The following is a 22098-nucleotide window of genomic DNA, read 5'->3' as shown; positions in this document are numbered from 1 at the left end:
GGCTGATCACACATCTTTTGGGGTAATGCCAGGGACCCTGCTTTGGAGGCCACTGATCTATAGGTACTATCCCAGAGAACACATTATGGAAACCTCAAAAAGCATCAGAGAATATAATGTAAGGAACAACCGTGCATTCCCCGGGGAGATAAACTAGATGAATTTAATTGAACTTTCTCATCTCTAATTTCTGAGCCTCTAAGAATAACAACACGTCTCTAAGAATAACAACAAATTATTTCTTGGAACAGTGGGGACCCCTTAAGACTAGCTGTTGAAAACTTTTTATAAACTCTTGAAATAAACACATTTGATCCATCTGATAGGAAACCTCAACATAAATCAATAAAGCATCCTTTTAAAAGTTTGTTAGGGTAGGTGTTTAAAATGTGGCAAAGAACAAAGGATAAAAAATTTGATGTAAGGAACACTTATGGCTTTTCTGGCTGAATTCTAAGCAACAGTTCTAAATTATATGACATCAAATACATGACAAAATTTTTTCATTAGTGCCCAGGGAAAGAAAAACAAAAATAACTGTATAGTATGCTTTCTCTAAGAAATTCAAAGTATTTCCTAAAGGGTGACTTGCGCAAGGTGAGGTATGTGGGTACCAGTCTCCTAATTACCGCCCCTGGTGGAGCTCTCAGTGGTCATCTCCTAGTTAATCCCAGCACTGGCCCTTTTATGGAATTGAAAGTGTAGAACGGCCAGTCCTGGAATCAGCTGGTCAGGGAACATCAGAGGCTCTTTCAAACCATGGCTACCTGATATTAATGGAGTAATGCTCCAGAGTGCCAATGGTCTTGCTGACTACATTAGATATGAGCTCCAGAACAGCTGGGAGATTTCATCAGGTTTTGACCTTCACTTACGCTAGCTACACTGTCTTTTGTTCCATTTAGCAGAATTCCTAATGAGCTAAGAGACAGACCAAATTCTTCAACATCTGATTACATTCTGAACCAGAAGCAAACTAAGAAAACCAGTCTCTCAGACTGAGTATTTATATCACGATACTCACAAAGCTTCTTGTATAAATTGTCTTTCCGTTCATTGTTCTTTATTACTCTTTTACTTGCTAAATGTACAACTTTTAAAAAAGCACACACAGTTGAATCATGAAGTGGTTGCAGTGATCTACAACTATGAACAAAACCCATAAACAAAATAACATACAGATGCTGAGATAGTAATAGGTTAGACTACTACTATCATTCTAGCTTTGGATATTTGGTGAACTAGACAGTCTTAAGTATCCAAAGTGAAAATTCTGAATAAATTTTTATAATGTAGAAAAAAGAAATAGCAAATCTGGAATGATTTAAATATGCTGATGATATTATGAGAGCATGAGGTTTGCTTGGTTTTGAAGACTCTCTTGAGAAGGTCTATTGTTTCCTTAATCCTTTTCCTTATCCTCTGACACAAAATATTTCTGTTAAGACCTACCTAGAAAAAACTCAATGGGATGTTTTGAAATTCATTATAACTACTTTAGCAGCACAGAGAGATGGAATAGAGAAGGTCCACCTACCATGATCATTTATGAACAACACACCTCTAGTTTTCCTTTTTGATAGACCACTAATTACATAATTACCTGAAAGTTATTAAACGGTCTTACTAATATATACCTTAAATAAGACACCATAAATTAGCTTATAAATGAGGCACACTACAAACACCCCCTGATGAGGCAATGGTGGTTTAAAATTTCAAGTAAAGGAATAAAAACATTTCACTAAATACAGACTTGGGCATTATGTTCATGAAATATATATATATACATATATATACATCCACATATATATTCATTATGGGATGATTAGTAATTAAAATTGTTAAAGACATAATCTGTATTTGGGAGAGAGACTACTCTTGTTTAAAGGGACCCAAAGGAAGCCAACTACTGTGAAATACAGTTGTTAAAATATTAAAAAAAACCCAAACCAAACCAGCTCATAGACCCAAGACTAAGAGCCCCTATTTAACCAGAGGTATTTATATGTGACACAAAGGTAATAGGGAGTATTGAGTGGGGGCAAACATGGGTAGACCTGAACTTTAGGAATATAACATCGAAGGCCATGTGTAGGATGAATTAGGGTAGGGATTGGCTTGGGGTACCAGTCAGCCAGTCAATGAGCCTTTTATTGAGTGTTTAGCATGTTCTCAGCACTGGGAATACAAATACAAGCAGAAAGACATTTCTTGCTCTCAAAGAGCTTAAATTCTAATACACAAAGATAACAAATGAAAAGAAGCTGAAAAGAAGAGAGGAAATGGAGAAGACACCAAGATGTGTCAAGTACAGAGCAGGGGCATGGCGGACAAAGTCCAGGAGTGCAGGCGGAGAGGAAAGAGACCTGGGTGGCCTGGACACGCTCCTTAAATGGAGGTTCTTGGATGAGCCATCTTATCAGAGACTAATGAGGTAGACAATACTTTCAATGGGTGAATTCCAGGGCTAGAGTGAGCATCAGGATGAAGTTTCTAGGGCATGTAGAAGTCCCGGTGAGGGAAGATAAGAGGCTAAACCAAGGTAGTGTTTGTGTGAGTGCAGAGAGAGGACATATACAAGAGATGTTGTAGAAATAAAACTGTAAGATTTAGTAATGTACACACATACTACATATCTATATCTATATCTATACACACACACATATATACTATACACACACACACACACACACACACACACACACACACACACACATATATATATAAAACACATACACACAAACATGTATATGTGTGTGCATGTATCTGTGAGCGAGAGTAAGGAATGGAGAGGTTGTGAGCCTGAGAGATCAGAAGGATGCTGGGGCCTCAGATAGTAACATGATAGTTCAGAAGAGGGATGAGTTTTAGGAAATGATAACGAGTTTGTTTTGTTTTGGATACACTGAGTTTCAGATGCCTGCGGTACATTCAGTCTGAAATGTCCAATAAGCAGCCTCAGTTTCCTCATCTGTGAATTAGGAATAGTAACTGTACCTATTTCACAACATTGGTGTGAGGTTACAATGAGATAACATGTAAAGTGCTTAGCCAACATTTCACATAAATTATTATTACTGCAGCTGAGGTGGAGTAAAGGAATAGGTCATGGGAGGTGAACAGATTGAGGAATAAACTAGCAGATTAAGGCCCTCAAAGGGAAAAGGTCACTGGATACGGAGCCACAATATCTGGATTCCAGTTCTGACCTTGCCACTTACTAGCAATAAGGCCATGAGAAAGACACTTCGCAGAGTTGAACCTCAGTCTCCTTGGTTGTAAAGAAGGACTAATAATGCTTCTACTGCCTACACAGAGTTAAGGATCAAATAAAATGTACGAAGGGTTCTATACAGAATTTCACAGAATCTAGATGACTAATTGAGTGTAGCTAAACATGGACAAGAGGAGAGCAACCTAGCTGCTCTTGATTCAATTCAGTTCAAAAAGTGGAACTTACATTCTACTAGGGGAGTCAATATTGTGTGTGCACACATATGCAACCACATACACACACAAAATATAAAATATATAAAATAAAAATATAAATAAAATATATAAATAAATAAAAATATAAAAATGTAAATAAAAAATATAAAATAAAGACCTCTAAATACAAAGTCGTTTAGGGAGGGAGGAGGCATAAAGAAAGGTTTCGTGTAGGAGGCAGTGCTTGAGCTGAGTCTTGAAAAAAGTCAGGGATTCTTTGAGGCAGAGGTAAAGGGGGGGTATGCTGAGACTGGAAGAAGGCAAGCACAAAGACTTAGACATGGGAGAGGGAATGTTATGGATGAGGAAGATCCATAAGGCCAGCTGGGGCAGACTGTAGTGTGCAAGAAGACCAATAAATAATAAAGATAGAAAGGTAGCTTGGGGCTAAATTATGAAGGGTCTTAAGAGCTGAAGAGAACTTTATATTTTATCATAAAGGCAACAAGGAACCACTAGAGTTTATGGCATATGGGAATCTCGGTGTCGAATTTGTATTTAAGGAAAAAAAAACCACTTTTCTGGCTATATTAAAGATAGATCGGAGTAGTAAACCAATTAGGAGGTTAGTGCAAATAGTCCAGAAGAGAGGTGATGAGGGTTTAAACTAAGGTGGTAGTTATGTGACTAGTAAGGAGAAAATAAATTTGAGAGATGTGGAAGAGGAAATGGCAAAATATTCACCAAATTAATTGGACATGTGGGGTAAGGGGGAGTGAGGAATGGAGGATAATATTAAGGTTGTAAACCTAGGGGCCTGAAAAGACAGTGATGTCCTTGAGAGAAAAAGGCAAGTTTAAAAGAGGGATGGGTTTGGGAGGAAATAAAAGGAGCTTACTTTTGGAGATATTTTGGACAGTTTGGTGTGTCTATGGTATATTCATTTTGAAATGTCTAACAGGCAGTTAGGGATTCAAGATTAGAGCTCAGGAGATAGTCTCAGGCTGGATATATAGATCTGGGAATTATCTACATAAAGATAATTAAACCTATGGGAGTTGCTGAGGTCATCAAGTATGACAGTGTCAAGAGAGAAGAGAATTGAGTCCAGGATGGAGCCTTGGTTTTAATGCAATTATTAAGTAGTTACCATGTGACAGGTAATATGCTAGGCAGAAGAGATATTAAAAAAAATTAAACAGGCTCTACCATCCAGAAGAATAGGTTTTATAGATGGAGGTAACATAAGTATATACCACACTGCCTTTACCAGCCATTTAATAAGTTACAAACTTGTTTAACCCAAATTTGCCCCCATTTTTGCACAAAAATAGCTTAAGAGACTTTGTCAAATATTTTACTAAAAGTTCAGGGAACTATAGCTACAAAATTTCCCTCAATTACCAGTTTAGTAAACCTGTTCAAAAAAGGAAATAAGGTTAGGCTAGTGCGGTCTGTTCTTGATAAAACCATGTTGATTCTTTATGATTAAACTCTAAGTATACTAAACACAGATATATAAGTTTAAGTAGCTCCAGACATATATTGAACACATTCGGAATGTGTGATCCTGGGCAAATCGCTTCACCTTTCAGTGCTTTAAGCAACTCTCTAAGACTAAAAGTTACCAATGTGCATTAGTAAAGGAAGCTTCCTATGGGGAGGAGTTCCCCATACCAGCGAAATCACAGATTTAGTACTTATTCTGTATCTTGAATGGCTGGCTAAATGCAACTTGAAATGAGGTCTCCAGCGGAGGGCCCTTGAGCTCATGCTGGGTAACATCTTTATAAAAGAGTTGGTTAAAGACATAGACTAAATCCTTATCAAAATTTCAGATGATTCAGAACTAGGGAGGATAGAACACACTGAATGAAAAGAGACAGGACCCAAAAAGATTACAGCAGCCTACAATTTTGGAATGAAAATTAATAAGGATGGATGGATGGATGGATGAATGAATGAATGAATGAACGGAGGCTTCTGGAAATCAGTTTCACAAGGAACAATGGGTAGAAGTGTCAAAGAGACAAATTTAAAATTGATGTCTAGAAAAAAATATCCCAATAATTCAAACTATTTCAAAGTGGAGTAAGTTACTTGGGGAAGCAGAAGGTTCTTCTTTCCTGGGGGTCTTCAAGCAAAGGCTATATGAACCATTTTAGTGGAAATAATTTTGGGGTAAGGACTGGGTAAAATGACCTATAGGATTCCTTCTAACTCTGAAATTCTTTAGTCTTTCTTCCATATAGTGGCCCTTTATACATTTGAAAAGTGTGATCCTGCCACTTCCAACTCTTCTTTTCCTCTGAGGTAAATAACCCTAGTTCCTCACATGGCATGATACTGAGGCCCTTTACTACCCTGTTTCCACTGCAGTTTATTAATATCTATCCTAAAATCAAACACCCTTAAAATAATTTAGGACTATAAACTTTTTATTCTTATCTCATTTGGCTCATCTTTTTTTGATTGGGCTTAGATTTAGAATTGAGATTAGGTTTAGAAGTGATCCAAGGACAACCTGCTTAGTGCCTGGCACAAAGCAAGTGCTTAATATTTATTACTCTAATATTTTTATTATGTTATATATATATTATATTATTATTTTAATTATTATTTGTTATATATCATTATGTTAATAATCTATCATGATGTTTCATTCCATTAAGGTCCAGGAACCCTTCTGGGCCATCTCATTTTCCCCACCAGTTTCAGAGGGCCTGCACTGCTTGCATTCCATTCCATGGCCCTCCAGGCACCACTTGGGTCACCTACATCTTCAAAGGGCTGGCTTTGCCTGTGTGCCTTTCCATTGTGCTCCAGGTACCATCTTGGGCTACCTACAATCACACAGGGCCTGCCCTGCTGTGAAATTCCATCTATACCCCACATGGCCTGCCTTGCCCGAACAGTTCCCAATGTGTCCCAGGTACTCTCTCAGGCCACTTACAGTCACATAGGGCCTGCCTTGCCTATATGCCTTTCTATCAAATTCCAGACCCCCTCTCAGCCCATTCTCAGCCATTCTCCTTCCTTCCTAAATGAATTCAGTGCCTAGGTCAGTCTTTGGTCCTCTCCAACTCCTACCCTTATACCAGATTCATAATACATATTAAAACTCCCTTAAATATCCCAACCTCCAAATTCTTCACATTACTCATTTACCATGAGATACTTTTCCACCTCATCTCAGCCACACACAGAGATGATCATATCCCTGATTTTGTCATCACAGAAAAATGTTCTATATCCATGTTCAGGAACCATGAAATGCCTTTATCTAATCATAATCTGTTGTCACTCCACCTTTCCCTCTATCTTGTAATTCCAAACCCTGTCCTTCATCCCCACTGTGATCTCTAATCCGTCTACCCCTCATTTTTTCCCAGGCTATGACTGGCTACACTCTCATCACTTCCCCATTTTGACCTCTTGGTGAACCAGTTCAAGTCTACACTGTCTTTTTCTCTCAAGTCTCTTGCTCCTTTATCCTACTAAAGACCCTGCCATGTCAAACTCCAGCTGTGGATTACACCCACCATCTGCTGACTTCACATCTATTTACATGTCGCTGAACAAAGTTATGTTATGTTGACTGGATCTACTACAAGCTTATGTTACAAAATCTCAACTGGACCTTCGATGAAGTGAGTAATCCTTTTAGATCTTCCTAATTGATTCATTATCCCACTTACCATAGCAGAAGTGCCAAACTTTTTCATCTCTCTTTAAATCTTTCACTGCTTCTTCCCCACCCCTTCACTCCCCTTAGCTGAAGGCCTTGCCTTCTATTTCAAAGAAGAAATTGTAGTCATCAGCAGAGAGCTCCTACTTCTCCCCATCTCACATTACTCAGATGCCTTCTGCCACTATCTCCTTTTTCCACTCCTGTTTCACACGAAGAGATGGCCCTTCTCTTTGCCAAGGCAAATCCCTCTACATGGACAAATGATTCTGCTCTATTCTTTTTTCCCCTCCAGAAGACTGTCCTCTTTATCATCCCCACTCTCTCATTTGCCTTTAATCTCTCCCTATCTAGTGGCTGCTTCCTTATTGTGTTCCAAGATGCCCATGTCTCCCAGATCCTCGAAAGACTCTCACTTGATTAATCGATTCCACAAGTTGTCTGATACCTCTTTTGTCTTTCATGGTTAAAATCCTTGAGAAGCCATCTGCAATGGGTGCCTCCATTTCCTTTTCTTTCACTGTCTTCTTAACTCTTTGCAGTCTGGCTTCCATGCTCATCATTCACCTTGAAACTGTTCTCTTGAAAGTTATTAATGACTTCTCAATTGCCAAATCTAATGGCCTTTTCTCAATTCTCATATTTTTTGCCTTCTTTGCCTTTCTGACATTGTAATCACCCTCTTCTCCTTGATACTCGGTGTGACCACTCTTTCTTTGTCTTCTTTGCTGGATCTTTATCCACATTGTGCCCACAAACTATGATTGTTTCCCACACAGATACAACCAAAATTGAACTTGTTATCTTTTCCTTCAAACCCTCCCATCTTTCTGAATTTCCTATTACTGTCCAGAGTATCACCATATTCCCAGTCATTTAGGCTTGTAATGTAGGCACCATGTTTAATTCCTCCTTCTCTCTCACACCCTATCTATAATCAGCTGTCAAGTACCATTGTTCCTATCTTTGTTCTATCTCTCACATATGCCTACTTTTCTCTTCTGATACTGCACCCTCCTGGTACAGGCCCTCATTACCTCAGGCCTGCTGGCTGGTCTCCTGGCTTCAAGTCTCTCCTTGCTGCAGTCCATCTTCCAGTAACTTTTCAAACTGATTTCCTAAAGCACACTTCTGACCCTATGGATCCCCTCTCACCATTCAATTACTTCAGTGGTGCCCTATTACCTCTAGGAGAAGATATAAAATTCTTTTTGGCCTTTGGTATTGGAGTTGTGATATGGGGTGATAGCAGGATGAAAAGGTTAGGTCAATAAGGGAGAAAAATTTGTGATGTGACATATGGTAGCTCTTCTATTATTCGGTTTCCCTATTAAGTGAAAAAGAATTATTTCAATACATGGCTCAATGAAGCCAATGATCATATGCACTGTATATGTGTATGTGTTGTATATGTAGTTGTACTGCCTACCAGGTCTGTCATGGTCATGGAGCCTTGCATGAGGCACAAGTATTTGTCAAAAGAATGTCACTAATGGCTTCCAAACAGGACTTGCCTCAGTCTATTTATTTTATCCCCAGAATATCTGAAAGGTATAAGTGAGGAAGCAAAGCCCATGTTATAAGTCTCTCACTGACTCTCCTAGAAAATCTGATGAGTGACCAACCTGCATGTAAACAAAATCAGCAAGACTACAGACCTGCTAATGTTCACTCTTCATACTCACCTCTACTCCCACAAGAATTGCTAAAAAGGAAACTATTTTCTTTGTGAGATTACATCCTTAAAGGTTAAATGTCTGACATCTTATGGTTTTAGTTTGGCTTTTATGCAATAAAACTACCCACTACAGAATTCCATTAGTCACTATATTACCAATTAAGCTTTATGCCTCAACGTACCCTAGAAAATATTATTTATGACCTGAAACAACTGTACTGGTCATGTTGCTGCTTATCAGATGTATGTATGTATGTGTGTGTGTGTGTGTGTGTATGTATAATATATATGTATGCATATATGTATATATACATATATATATACATACACACACATACATTTTGGTCACATATAAAATTTTATTTAATTGTTTGGGATTATAGGTCATTTTGAAAATATTCACATCACTTGCCATGGGTATCCAAATTGCTTCATTTATCTGGCAGTATTAATGAAAGAAAAGAAAAGTTTAGAGCCAGAAGGGATCATAAGAAATCAACTGGCCCCATGCTTTTGTTTTACAGATGAAACAACAAGGGATAGATATGACTTGCCAAAGGTCACACGATAAATTTGTGGCAGAAGTGAGAAAAGAATGAAAGTTTTCTGACTCCCAGGAGTTCCACTGGGAATACTTGGATAACCCTTTCCTCACTTAAATGAATTTTCCAGATAACTGAAAGTTTATACTGTTAAATGTTCTTTTCTTTTGCAATTTTTGATGGAAATCTTTCTACAATTTATTACATATCTCCATCTTCTTAGAAAGAACATAATGAATATACCTTTTTCCTTAGTGATTGTGAATTATTATGTTGAACAATATTCATAGTGTTGGAACTAGAAGGAATATTATAGACCATCTAGTCTAAACTTGTTTTACAGATAAGGAAAACGAGGCCAGAAGACATTATACTGCTATAACCCAGTGATGCCCTAAAGGGCTATTAAGATATGTAGGTCTTTGCCACTCTACTAAATGTACTCAGACTTCACATAGTTTTTCTCTATGCCTTTTATTTTTCTGATATTTTCATTCTTCTGTCAGCTGTCAGTTTTTGCTACTCTCAGTGTCTTGCATTTTATGTTATATACAATTGTCTGGACAAAGGTCTGAGAGTAATTCAGTCCCTTTCACAGTACTAGATATGTGTATTTTGTGATGGCTAATTGTAGTTCACACATCTTTTTTATGTATATTTCTAGGTTTGTAGTTTAGTTCTGAATGACTGAAGTCGTCAGAAGTCTCCCAATAAGATAAGTGGGTGGGTTATTACTATACTTCATATATGTAGTACATATATATGTATGTATGTATGTGTGTGTATACATCTATATCTATCTATCTATCTATCTATCTATCTATCTATCTATCTATCTATCTACCTATCTATCCATCTCAGTGGTTTATCACTTCCATTCAGTTTCCAAAATAAAGCTTTAACTAGTTTTCTGCAAACTTTGTTGTTGAAATATAAATGACTCAGACTAGTTTCCGATTGAAAGGATCCAGATATATAGGCTTTAGGTTCTATGTCTGACTGATTCTAAAGTTGTCATGCTTTAAGGGGTGGAGGGTTCGGGGTGGAGACAGCTTTCTACACACTGTGATTTCTATTTTTAAAGTTCAGAAGACAACATTTTATCCTGACACTCTTTCTGTGTTCTTTTTCACTCCTTCAAATCCAATATAAACTGGCTCTACTTGATCGGCATAAACATTTAACTCTAACAATCCTTCAAACAAGTGTAAGGATCATTACACTTGTGTAATGCATACACATATGCATGCGTACATACACACACAGGTTTGTTTCACTACATTGTTTTCTATTTTAAGCAGGATGAAATAAGAAAAGGTAGAAGGGAGGAAGAAGAATACTTTTTCAATGTTTAAAAAATTAGAAATGGAAGGAGGTAAAGAATGCTAAAGAAAGTGATGAAATAATGTACCTCTATAACAGAGAAAGTAAGATGATCTTTTGAAAATAACCTTTTAAAAGTATCAGAAAAAATATTCCAGAGTTTTAAATTTTAGTCCTAACTTGAGGAACAAGTACTATACCTGCTTCTGATCTAAAAGTTGTCTTTTTAAGTCGTGAAAATATTTCAGGTATTAACAGATGTTCTAGTCATAGTTTATAACATGTCTCTGAGGGGCAAGAAGACATGGTGCTCTCTGGGAAGCATGTTGATGATTCCTAACTAAAATTATACCAGTTTTACTGTGAAAGTTCATTAACAAAGGCTATGCTATTATAGTACTAATATTGATATCTCATATTTACATATGGCTTTAAGATTTATAGAGGTACTTTGTCCACATCACTGTGAGACAAGCAGTGCCCATGCTGTTGTTCAGATGAGGAAAACTGAGTTTCAAAGGGCTAACAAATGTCCCAGTCAGGATTCCAATCCAGGTCTCCTGATACCACCCTATTATACCATGTTGTCTCTCAACATACATACAAAAGTTGGCGCCACTAACTTGGTAATGCTAAAAACGATCCCGTTTTCTAATATGTCCTTTTATTAGCAGTAACAGCAACAAAATGCTGACTCAAATAGACACCTGATTTTATTTTTGAATGCTCAAAATTCCTACTTCATAGAGGCGCCATTTGTCTGTCTTTCTGTCTGTCTGTCTATGTGGTAGAAAAACAAGGAATTGGATTGAAATGACACGTTCTCTGGACTTTGCTACCAGATCCTGGCTGCCTTCTCACTCTGGTCTTTCCCTTAGTGCCTGTGGCCTTCTCATCCCAGAACGTCCCTTCATCCCTAAGGTCTCCTTGGGTTCCTCCTGGAAGCTCTATCTTGAGGAGGGGCTCCAGTCTAGCCACCTTTCATTCCTCTCCTCCTTCTGATTCTGACTTCCTGGACTTTACCACCATGCCCCCCAAGCAGATAACTCACCTCTCCTTCCACCCCTTTTATGTGTGGTCTTCTCAAGCCCCTTGAATGTTGGGATTGTCTTTTTGTTTGTATTTCTATCCCTAGCACTTAGCACAATGTCAAGTACTAAGTGATTAATAAGTGAATGTTGACTGACTGACTGGTATATTTCTGGCCCACAAACAAGATGCCAACTCAATATCCCAAAAATCAATGAGTTGATTAAAATTTCCAGCCACAAAATTCTCCCTAATCCAGTTTCTCTTTTTGTAGCACAAAAAATTGTAATGTAAAATATTTACTTAATATTGAATCTGTCATAATAACTACTCATTTCTATATGGTGTTTTAAGAGAACTTTCCTCACAGCAACCCTGTGATGTTGGTAATGTAAGAATTTTTATCCCCATTTCAGTGACTTGCCTAAGTCATTCGTCTGGTAAATATCAGACCCAGAACTTGCACCCAACTTTCCAGGTCCATTCTATCATGCTGCTTCTGAGCAATTCAGCTGGTTATTTTCTCTGTAGGCATTCCTCCAAAACTTCATAATGGACAAAAAGTTGTTTACAACATTAAAATGGTTTAAGCAAAACAAATGACAAAGACTCAGAGAATTCTGTTTTCAAATCCTATTTCTGTCCCCATTTACCACACAGCTTTGACATCCTCACTGCTCTGTGTCTGCTGTAATTCTTGTGAAACAGTACCACCAAGCTCCCTCATAAAGTCGTAGTAGGCAATAGCTAATTAATATGATAAAACACCGATGTACAAAGATTAAAAAAAACCACAAGTACAAAGAAACACTACTTTAATATCATCAATTATTACAGTGATTCAGACATACCACAGGTCAAACAATGACCCTTTAAACATAAAAACTGCATGCAGAGGTGAGCTGGATATGATATGATAAAGTTAACCTCTTAAGTTGGTAACCATACACTAGAATTTAAAAGGAGATTCTACCTCAATGATTCTGGAACATAGGTTGTACTCTCTGCCTCCAAAAGTGGAAATATGGGGAAGTAATGTAGTCTCCCTCAGAAACATAGTAAGGACTTACTGGTACTTTGAATGGTGAAGTATTTGCAGCATCCATGGAGTTGGGTTTCTCTGATGTGCTGGTCCCTGAGATGCTCCGTCTTCGTGGGGACCTTTCTGCTGGCACCTCTGAAAATGACAATGAAAAGAGCAAAAGTGAGAAGAAACCATCAAGACTTTTCCCTACTTTGATTAAAGTATAAAATATTTGTTTCTTACAAATACTTAAAAGCTGCATTGTATGTCCATATAATTTGTTCAGTACTACCAAGATTCTTGGTAAGATTAAAATGAGGCCAGAATTAGGGATATGGCTTACCAAGATATTCATAAATCTGTAACTGAACGTATATAAAATCGTTTCCTGTAAGTTAAACTCTGTATACTAAGCACATCATCTACATCTCTCAATGTATCAGTATGCTCTATCCATTTAGCAATGTAGGAGTTAAGTGCATCAAATGGAACTGCTGATAGCATGAGACAAAAAAATCAAGTCCAGTGGTGAATATGATTTGGTGATATTTTGCAGAAAGGTCAAAGTTCAGTACCATCCAGATAGAATGATTCACTAGAGTGCAAATCAAAAGACAAGAAGGCTGAAAGCAGCGGCTTGGGTAAAATCACATATATGCTTATGCAGATATAAAAATAGATCGGTTTCTCCTGGTTCTCTCAATATGACCTTACTAAGATCTTGGACTGTGATATACTAAATCTATGTAAATTGGCTTAATAAACTCTTATCTCTGCAGAAGATATGATATAAAATTTAACTGAATTATGATGTATTAAGATGTACAATAATGTACTATTTTTAGATTTTTTTGAAATGATATATCTATGCACATATACACACACCCAAGAGAGATATATTTATTTATACCTTTATCACAACTGCTTCCCATCTCCAGTTCAACTGACAGACTTAAAGGAATCCAGCTTCTCAGATAACATTAGACTTTCTCAACATGGATAAGAAAAAAAAAATCACATCCTAAAAACATTGTCCTGTGTTATCTTCTGGATCTTAAAAAAGGGGAGTAAACTCTTATTCCGGAGGTTGACATTTTGACTCTTGCTGTTCTCCCTTTAAAAGACTTCCATTTCTGGCCTCCTGGCCCCTGGGATCCGTGCTACTTCCACTTAAGAAAAAGCCGGTTTTTCTCTTGCTCCCTGTCTCTCTGTTTCTTGCTCTTCCCCCTCCCTTTCTACAGCTTGCAGAGAACGCCGCGAGAAGAAACACACAGGACTGCAGCTATTCAATCAATCGTTCCAACTGCATATCCTCATTAGTTACTTTCAGGCTGTTAAGATACCCAACTGCCAATGCTTCCCCAATTACAGAAAATTTCATTATGTTATTCTGATCTGCAGCAATAACAAACATTTACTGAAATTTATGACCAGTTAGTGCCAAGAAAACATCATTTTATACTGACACTGTAATGCACACAAATCAGCACCCCTCCAACCTCACCCCTCCTGTTACTATGCCACCCCCCCCCAATCCCCCATCCTCCCCTTGGGAAAGCATAACCAGTAACTTTTGGTATACTGGACATTGATTTCTTCACTACTGTAAAATGTCTTCCCTAAATGATATTAGAGCTCAGCTGAAGACAAAATGCAAGATCCCTAATTTGTGAACATATTAGATGTCCACAAAATGATGAAATTCCACAGTATTATAAAATTAGGACCAACTGCAAGTTTTCCAACTTGTCACTAACCATCAGATATTAAATGAAAGTTAATACAGTGATCTATTTTCAAAATTCAGTATACGTAAAGAATAGAGTAGATTACTAGTAAGCTCTGAAAAACAGCAGTATAATTAGTGAAAATTTGTGGACATGGAGCAAAGCACTGGATAGAAACAGATCAACTTGTCAAAGCACACTTAGTAAAATGAATTTCAGACTTCAGGACCATGACTCAGTCTACCACAATGGGTAAGTGTGGGCAAACCAAGGAATTGGAGGGAGAAGAATTGGGGGTGGGGAATCTCATAGAACTGATGTTTCCTGAGATAATGACCCGAAATGGTAGGTGATCTTTGGAAACAAATCATACTTAGTAGAAATCAAATATCAAGCTAATCTTTTGAATATTCTGGGGGCAAAGTGAAGTTTCAGTTTTGAAGGCATGATTTATCTTCATTAGACTTATCTTTACAAAAAAAAAAAGCATAAAAGAAACAACTGCTTTTAAGAAAAAGAAAAAAATTCCTAGTAAACATTCTTCACAAAAACCTCATGCTTTATCTAAGTAAATTACAATAACAAGAACAACTCACTTCCATACTTTTTTCTAGCTATAATTTTCAGCAACAGCAACATGCACAAGAAAACATTAAATGTATTTACTTCATGATATTAACTATTTAAAATCATCCTGACTAAACAAGAACCTATACTTCAAACTCCAACAAGGTAGGAAGTTGGGCACTTCCAGGTCTTTCAGAGAGGTGGTTCAATGTCATTAAATAGTCACAAGTAATTATCTCAAACTATAGATTTTAGTTTGGGTTTCAAGAAAGGAGTCAGAAGCCAGGTTATCCTATAATTTTTAATAATTCCATCTAAACTGGGTGAAGAAGAAAAGCAGGTTAAACTTCTACAAAGGATACTAAGAAAGAAATCCACATTATTTCTTTCCTTGCCCCAAGAGTTAACATGACAACTTATCTTGAGTAGCCAGCAGGAGAGCTCCTTCAACCTTTGAAACCTTTAAGTTTCATGATTTTTTCAAAAGATACCTATTAGACAATGGAAAGTCTTCAGACATACAGCATTCACTCTTTAGCAGAGTGGAAGAATAAGCAACGTCCACTTTGAAATGGAGTAGGGCAGCATCAGCAAGAACATATTAGCAACCTGCTGGATCAGTCACAGGCTAAAGTACAGGGCTGCATATTAAATTGGCCGGGCTACCTTTAACTTCAAATCCACTAGCAGAAAGGAAAGCGGCTGCTATGCTCTTAAAGCTGTGTTTTTGCTGAGTCGGAAGGAAAATCTATACCATCTCCACCAGGCCAAAATTAGATAGTTGCCTTGTCTCGCCTCCCTCATGCTCCAACCTACTATTGCATTATTTTTACCTGCTGTAAAATCAATGTACCTTTCATGGTCACAGTATTAAATTACAGTCATTTTGTACATATTTCACTCTCAGATGCTGAGGCAATAAACAAATAATATTGTCTCAGTGGATAAATCAAAGTCTGAAACTTCTTCATCTACTCAATCAACCTCTGAAATATATATGTGTATATAATAAAAAATATATGTGTGTGTATGTATGTAAACATACACACATATATCCCCCCTCCCCATCTCTGGGTTAGAGAAAAAAAGGTGAATGACCCGATGGGGGCAGTTTGAACTCATCTCTTCATTTCCTTTACCACAAAACGAAAACTAGATAAGGTGACAACTTTCAGAGATGATAGAAAATTTTTAACACAATTCTAAGTAGGATAATGTATTGTACTGAATAGAGAAGTTAAAAGACCTAGATTCTTTGCCTAGTTCCTCTACCAACTCCTATTCTCCAATGGTTTTCCTAGCTTAAATTGGTATACTAAGAGTAGCCATTTAAAGACCTCATGGATATTGTGAGGATTGATGAGATTATACCTGTGAAGCAATATGAGCTTTCTGGAAGAAAGTAGCCCTCTATAGCCAAAGTGTATAACTAAAATGGAATTTCTTCAACATGTACATTCATTTCCCACTTCTTTTAGAAGTTGGATATCAGTGTCATGCTTTTTCTTTGACAAGTGTCATAGGAAGAAAATGACAACTGGACAATTACTGGGACAATGACAGTCATGGTAGAAGAGCTGTTCATAGAGCAGACACATGTCAGCCTTTCCCTCACAATCCAGTTCTGTGCTCATGGTTTCTATTCCATCTAATCATGAAACAAAAAATAAAAGATTTCTAAAACTCTTCTAAGGAAACATTCTCTAGCTGGTATGTTGGTTCTGTAATTTTACTCTCTCTCTTTGGTGAACACTAATGAATTTTTTTAAAGTGGGGGTGGATCTGAGAGATAGAGGAATAGGACCTAAAATGAAGCATGGAAAAGAACTTACTAAGGCAATGAATGTGAGGTGAGACAGGGAGGGAAGTTAGAGAGGCCTGATTAGCTTTGCTCTTGCTCTTGATATTACCTTGTTTAGGACAATCAAAAGCATGGCTGATGGAATATAAGCTCTTTGAGACTAGGGATTATTGGGTATATTTTTGCTCTTTGTATTCCCAATATCTAGCACAATACTTGGCACATAACAGGTACTTAATAACTGCTTGACAGGTAGGTGTTTTAGCTCCAGCAGACAGAGAATGCCAAATACCTTACAGGTCTTTTTTTTTTAATGGAGCCAATTTTAAATAGATTTTATTCTCCAAGACAGGAATTACATTTCCACTTGTTTACAGTACTGATACAGTGTAATGCTGTTCACTTCTCTTCCTGTGCACATATTCAAGTATTCAGAATGCCTAGATCTACACAGTAGCTTTAATGTTAACTTTTAAACCACCACTGCCTTGGCTACAAATTTGAGTCCTTCAATTTGAGTCCTCAAGTTGTGTGGAATGATGTTTTCTTCTAAACTGCTTCAATGGTGGATCCAGAAGAAGCACCTCCAGACGGGGCTAGTCCACCCCCTGGGAACCATAACCCCACCTGCCAGGGCATGTTTCCAGGCACGTCCCCTGCCCTCTGGTACAGCTTAGCAATGATGGGGTTGCAGACCTTCTCTAATTCTTTCTGGTGATGCTCAAACTTTTCCTTCTCAGCAGTCTGGTTCTTATCCAGTGAGTTGATTATTTCATTACATTTGTCAAGAGACTTCTGTTGGTCTTCATCACCAATTTTGCCTTGCAGTTTCTCATCCTCCATGGTAGCCTTCAAGTTGAAAGCGTAAGATTCAAGAGAATTTTTGGAAGACAACTTCTCTCTCCATCTTGTCTCTTCAGCCTGGTATCTCTCAGCCTCCTGGACCATATGCTCAACATCTTCTTGGCTCAGACGACCTTGTCATTAGTGATGATCTTGTTCTGCTTGCCTTAGTTCTTATCCACAGCAGAAACACTGAACACGACATTTACTTCAATTTCAAATGTTACTTCAATCTGAGGAACACCCCTAGGGGAAGGGGGATTCCTGTGACCTCAAACTTGCCAAGAGGTTGTTATCCTTCGTCATTGCTCTCTTACCTTTGTAAACCTGAATAAGTACAACATACTAGTTGTCTAAGTAGGTGCTAAAGGTCTGTATCTGCTTGGTGGGGATGGTGGTATTAACTATAATAACTCCACCAGTAGTTTCAATTCCAAGGGAAAGAAGAGTGATATCCCAAACCACCAAGTCCTATACAGTCTCAGATTTATCTCCATACAAGATGGCAGCCTGGAGAGCTGCACTATAGGCTTCAGCCTCATTAGGATTAATATTCTTGTTGAGTTCCTTGTCATTGAGGAAGTCTTGAAGAAGTTTCTGGATTCTGGGGATCCAAGTAGAGCCATTCACCAAGATGGTGTCATGAATCTGTGATTTATCTAGCCTGGCATCCCTTAGGGCCTTTCCCATTGGATCCAGTGTGCCATGGAAGAAGTTAGCATTTAGCTCTTTAAAATGGGCCTAGGTGCTAGAGATATAGAAGTCAATACCTTCATAGAGAAAGTCAATCTCAATAATTGCCTAAGTACTGGAAGAGATGGTGCACTTTTCACATTCACTAGTGATGCACAGATGGCAGACAGGCCTCTTATTCTCCCTGACATTCTTCTTGTACTTGAATTTATCACTTGAACTCAGCAATGAAATGGTTAACCATCTGGTTGTCAAAGTCCTCCCCACCCAAGTGGGTGTACCCAGCTGTGGACTTGACTTCAAATTCATCATCTTCAATGGTAAGAATGGAGACATCAAAGTACCACCTCCAACATCAAAGATCAAAACATTTCTCTTGGCATCAGCCTTATTGTCCAAGCCATAAGCAATAGCAACAGTAGTTGGCTCACTGATGATTTGGAGTACATTAAGACCAGTGATGGTCCAAGCATTTTTGGTGGCCTAACATTGAGAATTGTTGAAGTAGGCTGGTGTTGCGACAACATTCGTAATGGCCTTCCCAAGGTAAGCTTCTGCAATTTCTTTCATCTTGGTCAAGACCATAAAAGATACTTCTGGATAGAAACTTTTGGTCTCCCCTGTTCACTCCACTCATATCTTCAGGCCTATCTGCATCATTCACCACTGTGAAAGGCCAATGCTTCATTTCTGACTGTATAATCAAATCTGTGACCAATCAGACATTTGCCATTGAAGACTGTGTAGGTGGGGTTCATTGCAATTTGATTCTTTGAATCATCACCAATTAAACGTTTTACGTTGGTGAAGGTGATAAAGCTTGGGATGGTTCTGTTTCCTTGGTCATTAGCAATGATCTCCACTTTCCCACGTTGGAAGACTCCCACATAGGAATAAGAGGTGCCAAGATCAACGCTGACTGCAGGTCCCTTTGATGTGACTGCTTTGGTGTCAGGAGTCACAAAAGACTACTGAAGCAAGTAGGGCTGCTGCTGTGCTAAGTGGACCCTGATAGTTCTTCACAAAGACATTCACAGAATCACAGAATTTTAGAGATGGAAAGAACCTCAGCAGTTATACAGTGCAACATATATCCCTGAAAGGAAGATGGTCTGAACCTACCTACCATCTCTTAGGGCAGCCCTTTCCACTTTGGGGTAGTTTTAATTGTTAGCAAGTTTTTCTTGACATCAGGCCTCTTTGCAATTTCCACAGTTCCTCCTGTTTTTATCCTCTGAGGTTAAAGAGAATAAATCTAATACTTCTTCCACATGAGAACCCTTTAAACGTTCCAAGAGAGTCATTATGTCCCTCTGAATCTTACATCCCTCTTCTCAAGGCCAAATATCTCCAGTTCCTTCAACTGGATCATCATAGACTAAAGACTCAAGGCTCTTCACTATGCTGGTTGCCACAGTCTCTATGCTCTCCAACTCATGGATGACCTTTGCAAACTGTGGCTCCCACAATAGAACACCATCACAGAGAAACTAACAGATAATTTCTGAACCTCTTTCTATCTTAATGTATTCCAAGAGAGACTATTTTCTCCCTTATTTCTTACCTTAATCACTGAATGGGCATTGCCTCAGTCAATCTGAGACCTGTAAAAGACTTTATTTTTAAAAGGCCAAGGTCTCCCACTGCAGCCTATATAGATCAGTCATACTGATCTATGTCTTGCCACTGGACCCAGATGGCTCTGGAGGAGAAGGTGAGGCTGGTGACTTTGCACAGCCCTCCCTCACTGAAATCCAATTCACTTGAATGTCACAGTATCACTTCCCTGACATCATGGTACTCTTTGAGAACGAAAGACAAACAACAACAACATTCTAAGAGACATAGCTCATTCAAAACCATCCACTGACTAGAAAGGAGCAACCTATACAACAAATATCAGCTAAGGGAGCCTAGTAAGTTAACTTTGAGTCAGTTCCATAGTATTTAGGTTTTAGGAAAAATTCTTTCAGTGGCTTTATGCTGAATAGGTTCAAAATCAGACCTGGGTTTATCTATTTGCCAATCTCAGCTTCTGTAAGCAACCTGAAAGTGATCGCTGTCGTAGAAAATACATGCTATTAGAATAGCCAAATTCTGCTTTTAACTCTCATCCAATATTCAACTTTATTACCAAACAGATCCTGTACGAAACAAATATTTTTGGTAACCTAATGTTATCATTTGGGTGTTTCACAACTAATTTACATCTCAGGCTGACATCTTCTCTGACCTAAATAACCCTTACTATAAGATTTTCAACAATAACATTTTATCATTCTTTTATCATTCTTGAATAGATTCATTTGTATGTGACTTGATTTTCTTAACAACTGTAAGTTTTTATGTTTTTTTTTAAAAAGAGATTGCATTTCATATTTCTTTTGTGTTGCCTATAAAATCTAGCACAGGGCTATCTAGGACAGAGTGGGCCCTCAAAAAATCTTGAATGGAATTAAAAGAACTGTTCATGAATTCATATTCCTCAGCTAAATGAATACAGCCAATGTTAAAATGCTTTTTCATATGTGTTAACTGGTTTATGATGATTATGATCCCCTTACAGCTGTTGACCCGAAGGTGTAATTGTACATACTCTTATGAGAGTACATATGACATTCCTCATCATTTTCTTCTGAGTGGTTCTAGTTGAACTTACTGTCACATCTGGGAGAAGAACGAAGAAAGTGACTACAAACTGATGATGAGGTCCCAGAGAAGCACAGAAACTCAGAATAGGAAGTCCTAATATGCTCTTAACATTTCTCAGACATGAAAGGTACTTATTTCTAACACACTATCCACAGAGAGCACTGAACCTGGAATAAGGAAGCCTTGGGTTCAGATTTGGCCTCAGATACTTCCTAGCTATGTGACCTTATCAAGTGAGCCTATCACCTAAGCGATGTTTACCTCAGCTTCCTCTTCTGTAAAATGGGAATAATAACGGCATCTGCCTCCTTTCAAGGTTGCTGTGAGGATCAATGCGCTAGGCAAACCTTGAGATACTGTGTGAATGCTAGCTGCTTTCACCATCATCAATGTGATTGTCAGTATTACCGTTCTTATCCACAGCTTTTCTCCACCCTCATTTATCTCTTTTTTTCCCCAATAATATTTAGCATTAAGGACTTATCCTGGAAAGTTATGGTGCTTTAATCACTCCAGAAATGCAAAAAAAAGTTTTGTTAAATTATGCTGAACATAAATTAAGCAAGAAAACTATATCATTTCCATTAACTTGAAAATGAGACTAAAAATCATTTAAAAATAAACATTGTAGTTCTGAACAGTTAAATGGAGAGGTTTAAGACAAAGGATAGTTTCATGCACCTGAGAAATGTTGTCTATGAAGAGCCCATCTCTTTTCCCTTGATGTATCACAATAGTTCAATTTTTTAAAAACTGTCTCCTTTCCTAATAACTCCAGCTTTGGGAGCTTGTGCACCAGAAAGAAGTTACATGACAATAAATTACACTGAAGTCTTTTTAGTCTCCAAGTAAATGGAGAATTTAGATTATGAGAAGTTACCACTGCTATGGAGGCCTGGATTAGAAACAGGTAAAAGAGGCAGGAAGAAGAATACTACATTTGCAGTCACAGGAGTTGTGTTCAAATCCTAGCTCTGTTGCTTGTTGTAATAACTTCAGTCAGATCATACAGGGCAGTTAAGTGGTACAGTAGATACAGTGCCAGACCTGGAGTCAGGAAGACCTGAGTTCAAATCTGGTCTCAGACACTTATTAGCTG

At 37.9% G+C, this 22098-nt stretch overlaps 1 protein-coding gene across 6 annotated transcripts in view; it reads right to left on the bottom strand.

Moving 5' to 3' along the window:
* Positions 1–22098, bottom strand: part of RASAL2 (RAS protein activator like 2) — a 353760-nt gene that overhangs the window by 56961 nt on the left and 274701 nt on the right. For all 6 annotated transcript variants that reach the window (XM_036757497.1, XM_036757498.1, XM_036757499.1 and 3 more), the window contains exon 4: positions 12763–12869. In XM_036757497.1, coding sequence (XP_036613392.1) covers positions 12763–12869 — 107 coding nt within the window. The remainder of the gene's footprint in view (positions 1–12762; positions 12870–22098) is intronic.

The sequence above is a fragment of the Trichosurus vulpecula genome, chromosome 4 (assembly GCF_011100635.1).
Source record: "Trichosurus vulpecula isolate mTriVul1 chromosome 4, mTriVul1.pri, whole genome shotgun sequence".
Lineage (NCBI taxonomy): Eukaryota > Metazoa > Chordata > Mammalia > Diprotodontia > Phalangeridae > Trichosurus > Trichosurus vulpecula.
The sequence above is the reverse complement of the archived record's forward strand: the minus strand, read 5'-3'. Positions and strand labels throughout refer to the sequence as shown.